General features: G+C 45.2%; 1 protein-coding gene across 12 annotated transcripts in view; it reads left to right on the forward strand.

Moving 5' to 3' along the window:
• Rcbtb1 (RCC1 and BTB domain containing protein 1) overlaps positions 1–21,096 on the forward strand; it is a 47,477-nt gene that overhangs the window by 10,762 nt on the left and 15,619 nt on the right. For 10 of the 12 annotated variants that reach the window (XM_087586120.1, XM_087586125.1, XM_087586119.1 and 7 more), the window contains 8 exons: positions 4,537–4,607; positions 4,722–4,891; positions 5,240–5,390; positions 12,577–12,743; positions 16,507–16,665; positions 18,448–18,555; positions 19,359–19,501; positions 20,758–20,948. In XM_087586120.1, coding sequence (XP_087442246.1) covers positions 4,766–4,891; positions 5,240–5,390; positions 12,577–12,743; positions 16,507–16,665; positions 18,448–18,555; positions 19,359–19,501; positions 20,758–20,948 — 1,045 coding nt within the window. In that variant the 5' untranslated portion in view covers positions 4,537–4,607; positions 4,722–4,765. The remainder of the gene's footprint in view (positions 1–4,536; positions 4,608–4,721; positions 4,892–5,239; positions 5,391–12,576; positions 12,744–16,506; positions 16,666–18,447; positions 18,556–19,358; positions 19,502–20,757; positions 20,949–21,096) is intronic. The other 2 variants (XM_087586123.1, NM_001108380.4) reach the window with 1 other exon arrangement.

Below are 21,096 nucleotides of genomic sequence, written 5' to 3' on the forward strand. Positions count from 1 at the left end.
CTGTCAAGCTGCTAACATATGCTCTTTCCTGTTTCTTTCTGCAGGCACTCAGCGCTAGAGTTTTCCTCTTAGCACAGCTTTCATTGTGTCCCATAAGTTTGGGAATGTTGTACCTTCATTTTCATTAAATTCTAAAAAGTTTTTAATTTCTTTCTTTATTTCTTCCTTTACCAGGTTATCATTGAGTAGAGCATTGTTCAATTTCCACGTATATGTGGGCATTCTTCCCTTATTGTTATTGAAGACCAGTTTTAGGCCGTGGTGGTCCGATAGCACGCATGGGATTATTTCTATCTTTCTGTACCTGTTAAGGCCCGTTTTTTGACCAATTATATGGTCAGTTTTGGAGAAAGTACCATGAGGAGCTGAGAAGAAGGTATATCCTTTTGCTTTAGGATAGACTGTTCTATAAATATCTGTTAAGTCCATTTGGCTCATGACTTCTCTTAGTCTGTCTTCGTCTCTGTTTAATTTCTGTTTCCATGATCTGTCCATTGATGAGAGTGGGGTGTTGAAATCTCCTACTATTATTGTGTGAGGTGCAATGTGTGTTTTGAGCTTTAGTAAGGTTTCTTTTACGTATGTAGGTGCCCTTGTATTTGGGGCATAGATATTTAGGATTGAGAGTTCATCTTGGTGGATTTTTCCTTTGATGAATATGAAGTGTCCTTCCTTATCTTTTTTGATGAATTTTAGTTGAAAATTGATTTTATTTGATATTAGAATGGCTACTCCAGCTTGCTTCTTCGGACCATTTGCTTGGAAAGTTGTTTTCCAGCCTTTCACTCTGAGGTAGTGTCTGTCTTTGTCTCTGAGGTGTGTTTCCTGTAGGCAGCAGAATGCAGGGTCCTCGTTGCGTATCCAGTTTGTTAATCTATGTCTTTTTATTGGGGAGTTGAGGCCATTGATGTTGAGAGATATTAAGGAATAGTGATTATTGCTTCCTGTTATATTCATATTTGGATGTGAGGTTATGTTTGTGTGCTTTTCTTCTCATTGTTTTATTGCCAAGACGATTACTTTCTTGCTTCTTCTAGGGTATAGCTTGCCTCCTTATGTTGGGCTTTACCCTTTATTATCCTTTGTAGTGCTGGATTTGTAGAAAGATATTGTGTAAATTTGTTTTTGTCATGGAATATCTTGGTTTCTCCATCTATGTTAATTGAGAGTTTTGCAGGATACAGTAACCTGGGCTGGCATTTGTGTTCTCTTAGGGTCTGTATGACATCTGTCCAGGATCTTCTGGCCTTCATAGTTTCTGGCGAAAAGTCTGGTGTGATTCTGATAGGTCTCCCTTTATATGTTACTTGACCTTTTTCCCTTACTGCTTTTAATATTCTTTCTTTATTTTGTGCGTTTGGTGTTTTGACTATTATGTGACGGGAGGTGTTTCTTTTCTGGTCCAATCTATTTGGAGTTCTGTAGGCTTCTTGTATGCCTATGGGTATCTCTTTCTTTAGGTTAGGGAAGTTTTCTTCTATGATTTTGTTGAAGATATTTACTGGTCCTTTGAGCTGGGAGTCTTCACTCTCTTCTATACCTATTATCCTTAGGTTTGATCTTCTCATTGAGTCCTGGATTTCCTGTATGTTTTGGACCAGTAGCTTTTTCTGCTTTACATTATCTTTGACAGTTGAGTCAATGATTTCTATGGAATCTTCTGCTCCTGAGATTCTCTCTTCCATCTCTTGTATTCTGTTGGTGAAGCTTGTATCTACAGCTCCTTGTCTCTTCTTTTGGTTTTCTATATCCAGGGTTGTTTCCATGTGTTCTTTCTTGATTGCTTCTATTTCCATTTTTAATTCCTTCAACTGTTTGTTTATGATTTCCTGGAATTCTTTCAGGGATTTTTGCGATTCCTCTCTGTAGGCTTCTACTTGTTCTCTAAGGGAGTTCTTCACGTCTTTCTTGAAGTCCTCCAGCATCATGATCAAATATGATTTTGAAACTAGATCTTGCTTTTCTGGTGTGTTTGGATATTCCATGTTTGTTTTGATGGGAGAATTGGGCTCCGATGTTGCCATGTAGTGTTGGTTTCTGTTGCTTGGGTTCCTGCGCTTGCCTCTCGCCATCAGATTATCTCTAGTGTTACTTTGTTCTGCTCTTTCTGACAGTGGCTAGACTATCCTATAAGCCTGTGTGTCAGGAGTGCTGTAGACCTGTTTTCCTGTTTTCTTTCAGCCTGTTATGGGGACAGAGTGTTCTGCTTTCGGGTGTGTAGTTTTTCCTCTCTACAGGTCTTCAGCTGTTCCTGTGGGCCTGTGTCTTGAGTTCACCAGGCAGGTCACTTGCAGCAGAAAAGTTGGTCTTACCTGTGGTCCCAATGCTCAAGTTTGCTCGCGGGGTGCTGCCCATGAGCTCTCTGAGGCAGCAGCAACCAGGAAGATCTGCGCTGCCGTTTCCGGGAGGTTCAGTGCACCAGGGTTCCAGATGGCGTTCGGTGTTTTCCTCTGGAATCAGTAATGTGTGCAGAGTGCAGTCTCTTCTAGTTTCCCAGGCGTGTCTGCCTCTCTGAAGGTTTAGCTCTCCCTCCCACAGGATTTGGGTGCAGAGAACTGTTTATCCGGTCTGTTCCTTCAGGTTCCGGGGGTGTCTCAGGCGCAGGGGTCCTGCCGCTCCTGGGCCCTCCCCCACGGGAACCCAGAGGCCTTATACAGTTTCCTCTTGGGCCAGGGATGTGGGCAGGGGTGGGCAGTGTTGGTGGTCTCTTCTGCTCTGCAGCCTCAGGAGTGCCCACCTGACCAGGCGGTGAGGTCTCTCTCCCACGGGGTCTGGGAGCAGAGAGCTGCTGCGGGCCAGGATCCGCGGGTGTGGGACTTCCGGTAAACACAGGGAGTGTCCGGTCCTAGAGGAATTCTGCCTATGTGTGTCCCGAGTTCATCAGGCAGGTCACTTGCAGCAGAAAAGTTGGTCTTACCTGTGGTCCCAAGGCTCAAGTTTGCTCGCGGGGTGCTGCCCACGAGCTCTCTGCGGCGGCAGCAACCAGGAAGTTTTGTTTTGTTCTTAAACACATTTGTGCTAGACATGTACACACAGACGCAGATATCTCTCTGTGTCACACGCACGCGCGCTCGCGCGGACACACACACACACACACAGAGGTATTTATTACCTCTGGAAGGGTACAAACTACTGATAATAGGGATTGCTTTCACTGTGGGGAAGACTTAACTTTCCAGTATTCTTTTGTACCATTTGAAATGGCTTTATTGTTTGTTTTTTTTTCCTTATCCATATCCTTAAGAATGCTTAAGAATCACTAGAGGTGTCTGGTTACAGTGACAGTTACCTCTAGTGATATTTTATGGTGCCCACACCTCATTGAATGTGTGAGATGATGTTAGGGCTAATCCTTGGTGCTATTGGGAGCAGTCTCTGGGTGGTAGGAACTGAGGGATTGGCTGGTGTGCTGAAGCCCCATTACACTCTCATAGTGTGTGTGTGTGTGTGTGTGTGTGTGTGTGTGTGTAAGGCAGGGGTTAGTGCAGAAAGAACTGTCTTTAGTGGCTGATTTTAAAGAGCGAAGGGGAGTTAGCGGGAATGTCAGCATTCTGGGTCCTCACTACGAAAGCTAGTTCTGTTCTGTTTCCAGAGCTGAGAGGCAGAATGGAAATGCACTGGCATGATAGGGCTTTGTGTTTGAACAGACCCCGTGGAATCCCACCACTTCTTTTCAGCATTACAGAAATTGGAGCCCACCTAGTACTCCTTGCATACAACTCTATTGTTCAGAGTCTGTGTCTGTACGTATCTCCTTCCTGTAGGGCTCCATTTGAGCTCACGGAGCCTGGCCAAAAGTCCACAGTCATTCGCTCAGCACCCAGACTGGAATAGGCAGCCTTCTCTTTGTAAGTGTGAGTGATACTGTGTGTCTGTAGACACTTTAATTCACTTCCTCGTGCAGCTTCACCTACTTTCAGCTTTCTGGGGAATAGCACATTTTGTCATGAAGCAGTGGCTCTGTGTAGTGGGGACCTTCTATAAGGAACAAGCTTTTCAGTGCCCTGGGTTTGGGCACAGTGAATGTGGAGGTGGAAATGATGCTTCTGATTTTTCTAATTTCCTCTCACCCCCAGCCTGCAAATAAGAACTGACAGATAAAATGAGGATTGCAATGTCTGCTTGTTTGAGACAGGATCTCTTATATAGCTCTAACGGTCCTGATAGAGCAGGCTGTCTCAAACTCACCTGCCTCTTACCGCCAGAATTCTGGTTTAGTGCTGTAATGTTTTTCTGAATCCCTGAGTGAAATATCCCTAGGAGAGGCCAGATCCGTATAGGTAGCAGCCTTTTCTGTTGGAAACATGTGCATGTTTATAATAGGTGAGTCTGCGAGTGTTTGTAACAGGTGAGTCTGCTAGTGTTTGTAACAGGTGAGTCTGCTAGTGTTTGTAACAGGTGAGTCTGCTAGTGTTTGTAACAGGTGAGTCTGCTAGTGTTTGTAACAGGTGAGTCTGCTAGTGTTTGTAACAGGTGAGTCTGCTAGTGTTTGGCAAGGAGAACACCTGTGTCTAGTATGTTGCGCTCTCCTTTCAGGAAAAGGCCTGGTTTGAAGGTTCCAGAAGGATTTGACACATTGGGGAAGTGAGTGATCCATTTCACTGATGGTAGGTAGATTTTTCTGGAATTATCTTTTGGTGGCATTATTAATAATTTAAAGACTCTTGTTAAATTTAGCCTAGTGTGTATTAATTTATTCTTGTTTTATTTTTCACTTGCAGCGGAGATGTCAGCTGATTTATAGGAGTCATCCAAAGCCACAGTCATGGTAGATGTAGGAAAGTGGCCAATCTTCACTCTGCTCTCGCCCCAGGAAACTGGATCTATCAGGAAAGCATGTGTCTTTGGAATCTCGGCCAGCGAGGCGATCTATGTCACTGACAGTGATGAGGTAAGACTGGAAACAAGTTGAGTTTGGGAGCCTTTTGGTGGGGTTGGACTTGAAACCTGATAGTTTGAAGGCTGAGAATAGGTTTGGGATGAAGAGAATCTGAAATTCAGGAAGAGCACCTTGATGTGTTTTCCAGTTTTGTATTTTAGTGCCTTCTGTTCTGTAGTGTAGACTAACATTGCAAAGTCTGAGTGTTATCGGCAGACACTGCAAATTTCTTACTATCTTTATTAGTCTCTTCTTGTCACCTGGGCTATCAAACTAGACGTGAGTATGTCTTATTTTCTGAGCAGGGGCAAGGAGCTGTGGTTTTGTCAGATGATGTAGGCAAAGGTATTTGTTTTCTAGGTCTTCGTGTTTGGACTGAACTATAGTAACTGTCTAGGAACTGGAGATAACCAGAGCACCCTGGTGCCCAAGAAACTAGAAGCTTTGTGTGGAAAAAGGATCAAAAGCCTTAGTTATGGGAGTGGTCCCCATGTCCTCCTCAGCACTGAAGGTAAAGACAGAAAACTGTAGCTTTTTGGTTTGTGGGTAATTGACAGTTAATTCTGAGCCAAGGAAAAGGCAAATCAAATAACTAACTTTAAATTGTTCTTTATTTGAGAGTATAGAAAGAAGGAACAATATAAGGCACTTGAGGCTGACTCTATGCTAGCAGCAGTGTGTGGTGTACATGAAGACATGTCATGTCTTGAAGGTTTTCAGACTTTCAATGTAAATTGCAGAATGCTGGACAGGGCAAAGGATTTGATTCCTAGCCTGGTATTTTAGTGATTCTGTGATCACAAGGTAACTTTGAAAGGGTTTCTTTTATATATACACACACATACATATATACATACACTGTAATTTATATATAAATCATATTTTTATAAACATGTGTTATATATAATACATAAGCTTATATATTAAATTGAATATATTTATGAGACATGTAAATATATTTTATATAAAATAAATTGGCTGTATAATAAATATGTACAAATATATCATTATATAATGCCATATGATCTATATAAATATATATGTTTATATGTAAATATATGCAAATGTATTTAAATTTGTTTTTTATTATGATCTGAACTACTTGTGTGTACAGTGGGGAGGCGAGTTCACATTAGTACAGGGCCTGCAGAGGCTAGAGACGCTAAAGCTTCATGGAGCTGGGGTTATAGGTGGTCGTGAGCCATCCGATGTGGGAACTTCGGTCCTCTGGAAAAGTAGTATATATTCTTAGCCATTCCTCCAGCCCTCTTTGGTATATGTTTATAAACACACATAATATGGATTTTTTTCCCTTTGTGTGGTTGCTGAATCTTGAATCAAGATGTCTTAGTTTATTCTGAAGAACATCTATATGATTGCCATATTGAAGGCATAGGAGAAGTGGACAGATTCTTGTCCTGTTGACTGTGCCTCACCAAGGTTACCAAAGAAGCATAGATGTTCTCCCTTGGTGATTGTCAGTACTGTGGGCAAGCAATTCTCCGACAGTTTGTCACATGTAACTTCTTCCCTTTGAGTTTTAGGTCTTCTGTCACCTACAGATGCTCTAGTTCTGTTAGTTAGTCCTGTAGGGCAGCTTTTGGGGGACAAATTGCATCTCTGCTTTTGTGTCTTTGCTAGGGAACCCCAGTTTCCACTGATGCTGGTCAGCTGCCTCAAGTCTTTATCCACTCTACTTCTCTGTATCTTTCTCAGAGGCTGTTAGAGCTGATCCTCATACAGGACTCTGACTGGGTTTGAGCATAGTAAGGCAATCTGTCATGACTACTCTAAATAGTCATTCCATTGCCACCACTCTGGCCCTTTTAGCTACTGCTCTACCAGCTGGTTCCCTATTACTCATTGTGGCCTAAGGGTTTGAAAGTTTCCAAACAGTTCTTGATACCTGACTCTAAGTACTGAAGAACACGCTTAATATTGCAAACACACTGAAAGACACACTTTCAAATTACTGACTTTCTTCAAAGTTGTGATTTTTGAAAGCTGTCATGATCATTGATAATTATGTTAATTGACTAGACAATAGGTTTTTGTTTTCAATATCTTGAGTGTTAAATTTAGTATACAAATAATTGAGGTTTGATGAGATAAATTTTTAATTTCTTATCTTTATAGTATAGTTTATACAATATATTAAGCATACTATACATTGAATACCATATGTTTGATTGATTACTATGTCTATGTGTGTTATAACCAATCAAATAATTTTTAAAACTCGGTGTGTGTGTGTGTGTGTGTGTGTGTGTGTGTGTGTGTGTATGTATACATGTGTGTTCATGTTTGAGTACAGGTAGGGGTGTGGAAGGGTGGGTGTTGGTGTTGGTGTGTGTGTTAGGGGGGTGTCACAGTGCAAATGACCCATTAGTCATTGCCATCATCTTGTTTAAGACAAGACCTCTCTATTGTTAAGCTCTGATGGGTAGACTCCAAGCCTCTTGGGATTCTCCTTGGGTTACAGACATGTACTATCCTGCCCAATTTTACAGTAGTTCTGGGGATTCCTATGCAGGTCCTCACCTTTTGCATGGCAAGTACTTTATCCAATGAGACATCTCCCAGTAGTTTTAAAATCATTTTAACACTTTAAACAAGTGGAAGCTGGGGGTGTAGCTCCATTGATAAGAGTACTTATGGAGTATGTATGCAGGCTTGGATTCTGTCTCCAGCACACTTAAAGCCAGAGCTGATGGTCCATGCCTATAACCCCAGCACTTTGGAGGTGGAGGTACCAGAACTAGAAATTCAAGGCCACCTTCTGCTATTTGTTGAGTTTGGGCCACCCTGGGGTATATGAGACTGCCTCAAAACAAAAGCAAAGGGTTGTGGAGATGGCACGATAGGTACATGCCTGCCGTTGAGGCATTTGGACCTGAGTCTAGATTCCCAGCACCCATATAAAAAACTGGCTATGTTAGTGCATGCCTCTTAACTCCAGTGCTGGAGGAATGGAGGGTAGGCAGATCCCTGGAACCTGAGGGTAAATTGGCCTAGCCAGTGGTGAACTCCAGGTTCATTGAGAGACTCTCAAAAAATAACACAAATGGTAGAGGAAAACACCAGATGTTCACCTCCGGCTTCCACATGCATACAGTATACACACATACACATGCTTCTCTTACTGATGTGTGCAGTGGGGTGTGTGCTTGTGTGTGTGTGTGTACAAGCAAGCACATGTTCAGAGGACAACCCTTGGAGTTAGTTTACTCTTGTGCTTGTGTCTTTGGTTAGCAGGTACCTTTGCCCACTGAGCCACCTTACTAACCAGCCCTCCCACCTTATTGGGCAAAGTCTGTCAGCAGTGCCCTGTACTCGCCCTCCCACCTTATTGGGCAAAGTCTGTCAGCAGTGCCCTGTACTCGCCCTCCCACCTTATTGGGGCAAAGTCTGTCAGCAGTGCCCTGTGCTCGCCCTCCCACCTTATTGGGGCAAAGTCTGTCAGCAGTGCCCTGCGCTCGCCCTCCCACCTTATTGGGGCAAAGTCTGTCAGCAGTGCCCTGTGCTCGCCCTCCCACCTTATTGGGGCAAATTCTGTCAGCAGTGCCCTGTGCTCGCCCTCCCACCTTATTGGGGCAAAGTCTGTCAGCAGTGCCCTGTGCTCGCCCTCTCACCTTATTGGGGCAAATTCTGTCAGCAGTGCCCTGTGCTCGCCCTCCCACCTTATTGGGGCAAAGTCTGTCAGCAGTGCCCTGTGCTCGCCCTCCCACCTTATTGGGGCAAATTCTGTCAGCAGTGCCCTGTGCTCGCCCTCCCACCTTATTGGGGCAAAGTCTGTCAGCAGTGCCCTGTGCTCGCCCTCTCACCTTATTGGGGCAAAGTCTGTCAGCAGTGCCCTGTGCTCGCCCTCCCACCTTATTGGGGCAAAGTCTGTCAGCAGTGCCCTGTGCTCGCCCTCCCACCTTATTGGGGCAAATTCTGTCAGCAGTGCCCTGTGCTCGCCCTCCCACCTTATTGGGGCAAATTCTGTCAGCAGTGCCCTGTGCTCGCCCTCCCACCTTATTGGGGCAAAGTCTGTCAGCAGTGCCCTGTGCTCGCCCTCTCACCTTATTGGGGCAAAGTCTGTCAGCAGTGCCCTGCGCTCGCCCTCCCACCTTATTGGGGCAAAGTCTGTCAGCAGTGCCCTGTGCTCGCCCTCCCACCTTATTGGGGCAAATTCTGTCAGCAGTGCCCTGTGCTCGCCCTCCCACCTTATTGGGGCAAAGTCTGTCAGCAGTGCCCTGCACTCGCCCTCCCACCTTATTGGGGCAAAGTCTGTCAGCAGTGCCCTGTGCTCGCCCTCCCACCTTATTGGGGCAAAGTCTGTCAGCAGTGCCCTGTGCTCGCCCTCCCACCTTATTGGGGCAAAGTCTGTCAGCAGTGCCCTGTGCTCGCCCTCCCACCTTATTGGGGCAAAGTCTGTCAGCAGTGCCCTGTGCTCACCCTCCCACCTTATTGGGCAAAGTCTGTCAGCAGTGCCCTGTGCTCGCCCTCCCACCTTATTAGGGCAAAGTCTGCCAGCAGTGCCCTGTGCTCGACCCCCCCCCCCACCTTATTGGGCAAAGTCTGTCAGCAGTGCCCTGCACTCGCCCTCCCACCTTATTGGGGCAAAGTCTGTCAGCAGTGCCCTGTGCTCGCCCTCCCACCTTATTGGGGCAAAGTCTGTCAACAGTGCCCTGTGCTCGCCCTCCCACCTTATTGGGGCAAAGTCTGTCAGCAGTGCCCTGTGCTCGCCCTCCCACCTTATTGGGGCAAAGTCTGTCAGCAGTGCCCTGTGCTCGCCCTCCCACCTTATTGGGGCAAAGTCTGTCAGCAGTGCCCTGTGCTCGCCCTCTCACCTTATTGGGGCAAAGTCTGTCAGCAGTGCCCTGTGCTCGCCCTCCCACCTTATTGGGGCAAAGTCTGTCAGCAGTGCCCTGTGCTCGCCCTCCCACCTTATTGGGGCAAAGTCTGTCAGCAGTGCCCTGTGCTCGCCCTCCCACCTTATTGGGGCAAAGTCTGTCAGCAGTGCCCTGTGCTCGCCCTCCCACCTTATTGGGGCAAAGTCTGTCAGCAGTGCCCTGTGCTCACCCTCCCACCTTATTGGGCAAAGTCTGTCAGCAGTGCCCTGTGCTCGCCCTCCCACCTTATTAGGGCAAAGTCTGCCAGCAGTGCCCTGTGCTCGACCCCCCCCCCCCACCTTATTGGGCAAAGTCTGTCAGCAGTGCCCTGCACTCGCCCTCCCACCTTATTGGGGCAAAGTCTGTCAGCAGTGCCCTGCACTCGCCCTCCCACCTTATTGGGGCAAAGTCTGTCAACAGTGCCCTGTGCTCGCCCTCCCACCTTATTGGGGCAAAGTCTGTCAGCAGTGCCCTGTGCTCGCCCTCCCACCTTATTGGGGCAAAGTCTGTCAGCAGTGCCCTGTGCTCGCCCTCCCACCTTATTGGGGCAAAGTCTGTCAGCAGTGCCCTGTGCTCGCCCTCTCACCTTATTGGGGCAAAGTCTGTCAGCAGTGCCCTGTGCTCGCCCTCCCACCTTATTGGGGCAAAGTCTGTCAGCAGTGCCCTGTGCTCGCCCTCCCACCTTATTGGGGCAAAGTCTGTCAGCAGTGCCCTGTGCTCGCCCTCCCACCTTATTGGGGCAAAGTCTGTCAGCAGTGCCCTGCACTCCAGGCTTGCTGTCGGCTAGGCTTCGGGGAGTTGCTCCGTTTCTGTCATCCACTTCTCTGTACGCTGAGATTACAGATGCATGCCAGCGTATGCAGCTTTTTAATGTGGGTTTGTGGTAGTGGACAGCATGGGCTTTTACCACCGAACCATTTACCAGCCCGTTTTCTCTCCTATTGTAAAATAACATACTCTGTTTCTACATCTGAGTTTTCAGTTTGGGGTAGCATCTTTTAACTTTGCCTTGTGGCAGATAGAATTTAGCTCTTTGTCTTCTCTCTGTCTTGCCTTTATCTTTCAACATGAGGATACTACCATTTCAGTTAAATCCGTGTTGCTGTTTGCATTTTTTCCTTTTTTTGAAATTGGATATTTTATGTATATACATTTCAAATGTTTTCCCCTCTCCTAGTTTCCCCTGCTCCCATCTCCCTTCCCTTGCTTCTATAAGGATGCTCCCCCTCCCACTTCACCACCCTGGCATTTCCCTACACTGGGGAAATGAGCCTTTAAAGGGCCAAGGTCTTCTTCTCTTCCTATTGATGCCAGACAATGCCATCCTCTGCTACATATGCAGCTGGAGCCATGGGTCCCTCCCTGTGTACTCTTTAGTTGGTGTTTATTGGGGAGTGTGTAAGTATTATAGCTGGGTTTCCCCCTTTCTGTATGATGCCCACCCCCACACACACCCAATTCCTGAGGTTGATAATTGCTTTGGGCATTTTCACTTACTGGTGTCCATACACATCCATTATTAACATGTGTCCACTCTTTTATGGAATAGCACATCCAGATGATCTCTGGAGATTATCCCCATCTCTCTTCCAGAACTCTGAAGCTGACTGGTTACCCTCTCAAGCTGCCTGCACAGCTGCCAGCCCAAAGCTTCTCTTTCACTGTCATCCTCAAAAGTCTCTTCATGTTATCCTTTCTCATTCCCCTGTGTGTGTGTGTGTGTGTGTGTGTGTGTGTGTGTGTGTGTGTGTGTGTGTGTGAGAGAGAGAGAGAGAGAGAGAGAGAGAGAGAGTGTGTGTGAAATCCTCCTTGGATTTGCCCCTCACCTGGTGAAACACATTCCCTAGAGATGTTACAAGAAAGGGACATGAGGAAATCTGAGTCTGTCTTAAGATGATTTTACTGATGAGACTCAATGGGTTGACTCACCTCAGAATTTTAGCGTGGGAGACTGTTTTCTCCCACTGCTCTGGAGCAGGCACTTTTTAGCTTACTAGTAATCTGTAGGTCCTGCCTTCATTTCTAGAAAAGATTTTTACAACTTTTCATGGATACTTTCTTCCTTCCTTCCTTTTTTTCCTGCTTTGTTCTTTTTGGAATTTTTCTTACATAAAAGATAATTTTCTGACATTTTTATTCCTATGGATGTTCTAGAAAATTACTAAACTTACTAAAACCCCATAATAAATAAATTTACTTGTAGGGTGTGTGTGTGTGTGTGTGTGTGTGTGTGTGTGTGTGTGTGTGTGTGTATACCCCAAGTCCTTACCTAATCCTTGGAGCCCCATACAACCCAGTCCCAACTAGCAATGATGACAGGAAAGCCCTAGTATGTTCTTGCTGTGAATCTCTCAAATAATGGCGCACCTTGGAAATCTAGGGCTGGAATTGGCTCCCTGCCCATGTCCACCTTTGCACATGTTGGTTGATGCCTTTTCCGATTTGCTTTGTTACTTACACCATCTGTCTGTTTCCCAAAGTTTTTGTCCCATGTAACTAAGGCTAGCCTCAAATGAATTCTGTGGCCAATGGTGACCTTGAACTCTATATCCTCCTGTCCTACTGCAAGAGTTCAATCTAGAGAGCCTATTTTTATAGTAAACATTGACTTTGGCCACAGTGTTGCTCTTGGGTATGAGTGCCAAGACCTATCATGTGAGGTTGTTTCTGCCTTCCCTGTTCTTTCTCTAACTCTTAGCTCCCTGACTCCCTACTAGTGGTCATCTTATAGAGAGGAGGGCACAAATGCTGACACAGTGGGAGTTGCATGGGTTTACCAGTTCTTATTGGAGCTAGTGCTTCATGTGCTTGTGTGTTTAGATGGAGTCGTCTATGCCTGGGGCCATAATGGATACAGCCAGCTGGGAAACGGGACCACCAACCAAGGCATTGCCCCTATTCAAGTCTGCACTAATCTCTTGGTCAAACAAGTGGTTGAGGTAGCTTGTGGTTCACATCATTCCATGGCTTTAGCAGCTGATGGAGAGGTAAGTGTGCACCTTGATTTCTCTTAAACTGTCATAAAGCACATGATACAGAGGTTATTGTCGTAACAATGTTGAGTGCACAGCTCAGTAGCATTAAGCACAGTCACACTGTTCGGTCCATCCGTTCACAGATCTCTTCATCCTAAAAAGCTGAGGCTCCAAATTGTGAAATGTTCCTTCTCCTTGACACTGTATCTGACTACTTCAGGTACTGCCCGTACATAGAATCAAATAATATCTGTCAGTCAGTGACCATTCTCACTTAGCATAGTGTCCTCAAGGTTCATTTCTATGGTGTGTGACAATTTTAAACATATGTACAATGTATGTTGATCCTCTCAGCCTTATTCCACCACTTTTCTGGGCCCCTTCAGCATCCTCCTATCTTTGTGTCACTTTTGGGGTTTGAGGGGGTAACGCACTGAGTTGTGCTGCTGGACCATTGATTGATCTTGTTATCCCGTGCAGATAACCATAATTGCAACAAGTTCTTTAGTGCACCGCCGTGTCTTGTCCAGAAGACAGCATTTCCTAGCACTTTTCCAAGTATTCTTTTTTAAGGCTGAATGCATTATACACACACACACACACACACACACACGTCGTTGTTGTTGTTGTTGTTGTTTATGTGCATTAAAGGAGGTTTTAGGAATTGAACCCATGGCCTCACACATGCTAGGCAAGTGCTCTACCCTAGGCCCATTCATTTATCTTGAATATATTGGGCATTCTCACTATTCAACTATTGTAAAAATCTCCTGCTTTACTTGTTACACCTTGTAGTAGCTAAAATAGCCAAGCAATAAAACCCATGTGGATACATCCTTTCTCCAGTAATATATGTGTCATGTAGTCAGAATCACCATTAGCCTGGCTTGGTATGTAACTGTCCATAGTCTCAGTACCAAAGACTTGAGAGCACGATGGACATTTCTAGGCCAGCCTGTGCTACAGAGGAAGAACTTGTCTCAACAAATGAAAAAGTAAGCCAACAAAACCTTTTAAATAAGTGGTTTTTATTGCATTTGTTTGTTTATTTATTTATTTATTTATTTGGGAGTTATGCTGTGGTATTCATGTAGAGATCAAAGGGCAACCTGTGGAAATTCTCTCCTTTTTCAAGTTTGTCTGGAGATGAAACTCAAGAGCCGTTACCTCTGAGCTATCTTGTTTATTTCAGAAAACTCTTTTGATGAGAAAACTTAGTGTTCAAGTTCATGTTCTTTGGCATTATTACAAATCAGATATGATATATGAGCTCCTAAGGACTCCTTTCTCACAGTGTATTTTGATTTTCATTGTTTATAATCATTTTAGAGGGAAGCAGCTTTCCAGTGTCATAGTAACTTGTTCAGCCTTGTGTCCCGTGCTTGTCGACTTACCCTGTTCACTTTCCCTCTGATCTCACATGACTGCTGCTCTCCACCTCGTGCCTTTGCTCAGGCCTGGTGTCTTGTTGGTCCAGTGCCATTGGTCTTTGTGAAGTAACTTTGAGATGCACCTGTCCAGTCTTACTTCCCTGACTGGTCCTCTGTGATTTCCTAAGCATAAACTAGGTCAGTCACACTGTGCCTTGTTTAAAGTTCTCCCAAGGTATTAGTTAGTTCTGCCACGTGGGGAAAGACTACAAAACTGATGCTGGGCAGTGCTTTGCAGTTAGAATGTACCAGAGGCGGGCAGAACACACAGGCCTTACCTGTTGCTTGTTCAGAGGAACCATGGTCCCCATTTACAATTAAATCCAGTGGCATTTTAAAGGAACTTGGAATATTTCAGAAGCACCAGAGGATTTCAATGATTATTGAAATTAGATGAATTTTGCACATTTCTGAAGCCTAGATACTTGTTTTGTTTGAATTGTTAACCTATTTTACTTTGGATAATGGTGCATTATTAAACTAGATATTTCTGAGTGTCCCTTGGCGAAGTATAGGTTATTTTTCTTGAATCTGTAAAACACATATTTCATCTAGGTTTTCATAGTCATAGCACCTTTTCTTTGAATATGTAAACAGTAGGTTTTACTGTTGTTGTCTGGATAGCATCAGGCATGTGAACGTAGAATGTGTTACAGGGAAGGAAGAAGCCAGTGTAGAATCTAGAAGCCATACTGGGGTTGTGTGAGTACTGCTTGTTACAGCAAAGGTGTGGGGTAGAGGAGGGGGTCTTAGAAATTCTGCCATTAAGCCTCCCTGTTCTCCATGTCCTCCTCCAGGTCCCTATACATCCTTCTCGACACATTTCCTCCTGACTTCACCCCACTCCTCGATAAGCCATCCAGGTACAGTTAGTACTGCCTGGATTGCATGCCTGTGGGGCCATTCACTGGACATCAGCTCAGGGGGTGTCATGAAAAGAGAATGGGAAGGAAGTATGGCTGGAGGCTGTGGCAGAGCGCTGTACAGTACTGTTTTCTAGACGTAGCATGGCCATCGCTCAGAAACGCACAACTGCTGTGGTTACCCTCATACGACCACGCCAGCCCAAATTTCCACAGTGGATAGGGAGAGCCATTGGCAGTTGATAGCTGCTGTGGCATAGAAACCATAATCAATGGTATTTCTGCAGGAACAGCCGTGACCTCAGCACTTAAAACTATTAGTATGTCATGGTGAGAAATTACAACAAACAATTATAAGCTCAATGGTTGTTATAAATGTACTAGCATGTTTGTGTCTTCACAAATGTCAGCTTTGGTAGCACTTCTGCAGTAGCCTAGCTTTCCTTGGTACTCTGGCTGAAGGCCATCACAAATTTTTTATTCCAGTTATTTTTTTAATTCCAATCTTAATTACTTAACATAACTCTTATACACACGTTACATTGTGTCCGCCTCCTTCCTCCTCTCTGTATGAAACATAAATATTATAATATTCATTCAGGGGCTAAAGGGATCACAGTAGAGCTACAGGAGTTTCAAAGAGACCTGAGAAGTAAAAGCTGGTAAAGCTGGTAAAGGTCAAAGAGAGCCTCTGTGGGAACAAAATGATGAAGCCAGACTGGAGCTCTCTGGGAGAGGTGATAACGGATGCTGCTGCTAGAGTCAAAGTGTGGAATCAAAATTGAGCTTCAGAAGCAAGGTGAAGTAGAGGCTCTTGGGGCGAGAGGTCGGATTGGACCCAGGGGAACGAATGGGCACATGGATAAGTAGCCAATCTAGACAGATGCATAGCAGTTGGCCAGCAGGGTGTCCATGCTGAGCTGAAGTCCCTAGGACAGTTAAGGATTCTCTGCTTCCCGCACATACTGGTCAGATGAAATTCTTTGGGGGAGTCTCACCACTGCACAGTCAGCTGTCCGCTTTATGGGGTCCAGGTGCAAGTGTTGCACCTTTTTCTTAGTCTCATGCTTGGATGTTCTGATGTGATTTTACTGTGCTGGTGATTCCTACAGCCCCCAGTTTATATATTGATAAATTTACATAGCAGCGTCCTTATTTATCATCCTCCTGCTATTGTCCCTAAATATTGTCTTGTGGGTGGTGCCAGACAAATGGTACTGTTTATTTGACCACTAAGTGCAGGGTCTCCCTCCATAGTCAAGTAAAAAGCTGCTTATAAAATGGACCCTCCCAGGGCAAGGTACAGTCTGAAAGACCATTTTACACAGTGTGAAGTAATTCAGGCAGGGCCCATCCCAGGGGATAAGAGTGCTTACCCCAAGGCCACTGTATGGAATTACCGTGAAGATAAGTAGGTAAGTGCACATAAAGCAGTCCAAACCATGCCAAAGGCTTGACAACTGGTTCACCCTTCTCTTGTAGTTATTTGCTTGGGGCTATAACAACTGTGGTCAGGTGGGATCAGGATCTACAGCAAATCAGCCAACTCCTCGGAAAGTTACCAACTGTTTACATACCAAGAAAGTGGTCAACATTGCCTGTGGTCAGACCTCATCCATGGCTGTTCTGGACAGTGGTGAGGTTCGTGCTCTTCACTTCCCTTCTCCCCCCCACCTACCCACTCCCGCCTCCATTTCAAAGGTCCAGCATGGAGAGGAGAGCTTGTCTTGGTTAACTGACCCTAACTGAGGACTAGCTAGCAGGTGTTCAGTCCTCAGAATGACTGCAAATCGGAAGACTTCAAGTAAACATTCTAATGTGTCTTAAGTTCAGTTTTTACAAGATCTCCATAGTCACATAAGGGCAGAGGGTGGGGTAAACATTAGATCATGTAGGCCAATACTCAGGTATTTGGATTAAATGGTGTCATCTGTTCATTTTTTAAGTTAGCTAATGACTTCATAAAACCCCACAGTGTGTCTAACGTTCTACTAGAAGAAGCATCACGGTGTTGATCATTGCTGGCTACTTTTATAAGACTCTTCCCTGCTGCCCTGTACCATGGCCGCTTTTGAGCTGATGCTTATCTCTTTGAAATTACTGGTGCAGCTTAAATGGACCACTTAACACTTATGCTTTCCTTGGTGCATGGAAATTATTAACAGAGTCAACCCAAGTTGACTTTTTTTTTCTTTATTCAATCCTGTTACCATCCCTGAATACTTCAGTCATCTAATGTCCTCTGTTCCAGTGTTCTTCATGCTTCTACTTTTTTAAGATTTATTTTTATTTTTTAAATTGTGTGTGTGTGTGTGTGTGTGTGTGTGTGTGTGTGTTTATGTGTGTCCCCATGTGTGTGTGCACAAGATCAATTATGCCCGTGGGAGTACAGAAGAGCCTGTCAGATCTACTACAGATGGAATTATAGGCAGGTACCACTCAAAACACCAAGAGACCATCCAGTTCTGTGATTCCCTGTACAACCCCTTTCTTTCCCACTCACTCTCTTGGTTACTTGTCACTCCTTAGCTCTGAGCCTATGAGCGCTCACTTATTTTCTGATGGGATGTGAAATTACTACTAAATAGTTTTTCTGTCTGACACTCATTTACCCTTCTCTCTGTGGTCTTTTAAAAATGAAAATTTAATCTCTATTTTTAAATATTGTGGTAAAAATTCTTAGATGTATTCCGCTTTCTTTTGTGTTTGCTTGTTTGTCCCTTTGTGTTTTAGACAGTGTCTTGATGTGTAGCACTTGCTGGTCTTGTACTTGACATGTAGCCCAGGCTGGCCTCGAATTTGTGGCAGTTAGTCTCCTTGCCTTAGCATCTTAGAGCTGGGATTACAGGCATTCACATAATACCTGGCTTTTTTTTTTTTTAAATCAGTTTATTATCTGACTTCTTTTCTCCTACCATGTTTCTACCTACTTATCTTCAGTTTCTCCTATGATGTTCTATGTGCCTTCTGCCTGGAATGCCATCATCTAACTCTGCTTGGTGCTCCGTTTCTAAATGCCTTTCCTAACAGTTGCTCTTAGAACGAAATGCTGTTCTCACTGTTCCTAAAGTGCCGCAGTGACCTCTGCCGTCCACGGCTTCTACCACCCTCTCACCAAGAGGGCACAGAGGGCACATGTTCTTTGCCTCTGTTAAGCTTTGACTAAAGGCTCCTCCTCAGTGCCTTTACTATGTAGGGTGTGTGGTAGGTGCTTCTGATCATCATTGGCCCTCAACTTCCTCATCCGTGAAGCCGAGAGATAGGAACAGACGGTCAGTTCAGTCATCATCACCCTCAAAGCCTCTGACTTCCACCTGTAGGATCACATAGTATACAGTACAGGTTCTGGAGGATCTGGTGTGTTCAGGACAGGACTTCCCTTCCTATTGGCACTTCATACAGTCCTCTCCTCTCTCCTCTCAGGTGTATGGCTGGGGCTACAATGGCAATGGACAGCTGGGCCTGGGAAACAACGGCAACCAGTTGACCCCAGTGAGGGTGGCAGCCCTGCACGGCGTGTGTGTGAACCAGGTACACATTGCATTCTCTTGCCAGGCAGCCCCACGCACCTTTCCTGCTTTGATGGTGCTGCCCCTTGCCTACTTCTAGCCTCTGGATATCCTTGCTCATTGCACTCCAGCTGGAAGCTTAGCCTGCAGCTATGAGGCTCGAGGAGCAGCCAGTTCTAGGGAGACAGCTCATTTAATTGAGGGGAACAAAGGTTATTTAAACCTCTGAGGAGTGGGTAGAGGCTTTCAGGGTACGTATACATTATTGGCCAGGGCCAAGGTATTGGGAGTTCCTTATTTGCATGAAGAGGAATTCTAGGTGCTTGCTGTATATGACCTTATGAGGAGATAGGAAGATTAACCTGTAATCTGGCAACCAGACTGTGACCACCTCAAGGGTGGCAAAAATGGATGGATAAGGACATGTGTACCAGGACATGCAGGCCCAGGGCAGGGAGGGAGCAGTCCTACTCCTGAAGATCACTCTTGCTCCAGCCCACTCCTCTTCTGGCTCCGGAACTACGGCAGATGTACTGAAGGTTAATTCTTCTGTCATTCATTTCTGGCAACTCTTTAGGCCCTCAGCTTTTACATTTAAAGTTTTAGCCTTCTGATTTTTCCATGAGAAAAGGGAAGCCCATGTGTTGGACATGGTCTTCTCCACAGAGTAAAGAAGCTCATGAAGACGTCCAGGGATCAGAGGTTGGGGTTCTCTGGTGTACATGTGCAGCTGACTGGCCCTCTGCAGAGACTGACTGAGCTAACAGTTGGTGGCCCTTCCCTGCCTGTCTCCCTAGTATGGTAACCATTTGTGTTTCCTTTCAGATCGTCTGCGGTTATGCACATACACTAGCACTCACAGATGAGGGACTGCTCTATGCCTGGGGAGCTAACACATATGGGCAGCTGGGAACTGGAAGCAAAAATAACCTGCTGAGCCCCACACAGATCATGGTGGAAAAAGAAAGGTAAAGTGACCATGCCATGCCTTGGAGACATCGGATATAGCCTTGGGTCTGTAGCAGAGCTGTGGTATTTGTCTTGTGATTCTTGTTTATTAACATTCTCATTTTGATCACAATGGTTTGTGAGCCAATGAACATGTATACTCTTGCCCTGTCTTCTGAGGCACCCACCTGTGATTGGTAGAACCTAAAGCTTCTTCGTTCTGAAAGTCATGGAGTTGTCCATTGCAAAGGGAGGTTATCTAGGGTCTGCAGTCATACTGAAATTGAGAGGGTAGCGCTAACTTTGTCAACTAAATTCACTTTTAAATAATTAAAATTGCTTTTTAAAGGACGTTATCTGTTTAAATACTGATTTTTTGTTTAATGTCTGCTGTTGGGATAGACACTTAATGTGTGTTCATCAGATTGTGAGTTTTTATGTACAGTTTGTCTGGGACTCTGCCTTAGGAGCACTGAGAAAACTGAAGCAGGTCTAGCTTCGGTTTGGAATCTTCGGGGTCTGTGAGCCCCAGCCCAGTGGTATTCATCTTAATGAAGATGCTGAACTCTGGATGGGGATGAGGGGGAAAATGTATCTGTGAGGAAATGCCATATTGAAGATAATATCTACAAGGGACTGTGGTGGAGAGGAGAGGGATGGTTGGATAAAGAAAGGGCTTTGATCCCCAGAACCCATATGTAAAAAGCCAGATGTGTTGATGTGTACTTGTAATCTCAGCACTGGGAAGGTGGAGATGGGGATGTCAGAGACTGGCCAGCCTAGCCTCTTTGGTGAGCTACAGGCCAGTTAGAGACTCTCTCTCTCAATAAAAAGCTTTATGGTATCTGGAATTACACCTGAGGTTATCTTCTGGCCTTGACACAAAAGTGTACTTTACCCTCACCCCCCCCACCACAGCGCGTGCGCGCGCGCACACACACACACACACACACACACACACACGGCACACACATATTCACTCAGGCAAAAACCTCATACATATACATTAAACTTAAAAAAAAAATAGAACAAAAAAACAAACCAAAACCTTTAAAAAACCTGTTTCTTTTTTGTGTGTCTGTGTGTATGGGGTGGGGGGATTGGGGGTCAGGGGTGTTTCCTGACCTTTGGTTTTGTAAGCAGGATTTATTGCTGATATCACTGATCTTGGGCTGATTGTGAGCTAGCTGTTCAAGCATTTACTTCTAAATTACTCTATGAGTGTGCTGGAGACTAATGTGTAAGGGGGTTACATACATTTTTCTTAATTCTTCAGGGTTATAGAGATTGCAGCTTGTCACTCCACCCACACATCTGCTGCCAAGACGCAGGGCGGGCATGTGTACATGTGGGGCCAGTGCCGGGGCCAGTCTGTAATCCTCCCGCACCTAACCCACTTCTCCTGCACCGATGATGTATTTGCCTGTTTTGGCACCCCAGCTGTCTCATGGCGCCTCCTGTCTGTAGGTAAGCCGCTTAAGCCTGCTTCCACCCAGGGTCACCAAACCCCATTCCCTGCGCACTTGGTTATTGTGAGTTGTTTGAGTTTTCTGTGTGCTACTTTTAATGCTTTTCCTGAATAGTAAGCACATTTATTCATAGGTCATCAAACACT

This window comes from Rattus norvegicus, chromosome 15 (genome assembly GCF_021556685.1).
Source record: "Rattus norvegicus strain SHRSP/BbbUtx chromosome 15, alternate assembly SHRSP_T2T, whole genome shotgun sequence".
Classification (NCBI taxonomy): Eukaryota; Metazoa; Chordata; class Mammalia; order Rodentia; family Muridae; genus Rattus; species Rattus norvegicus.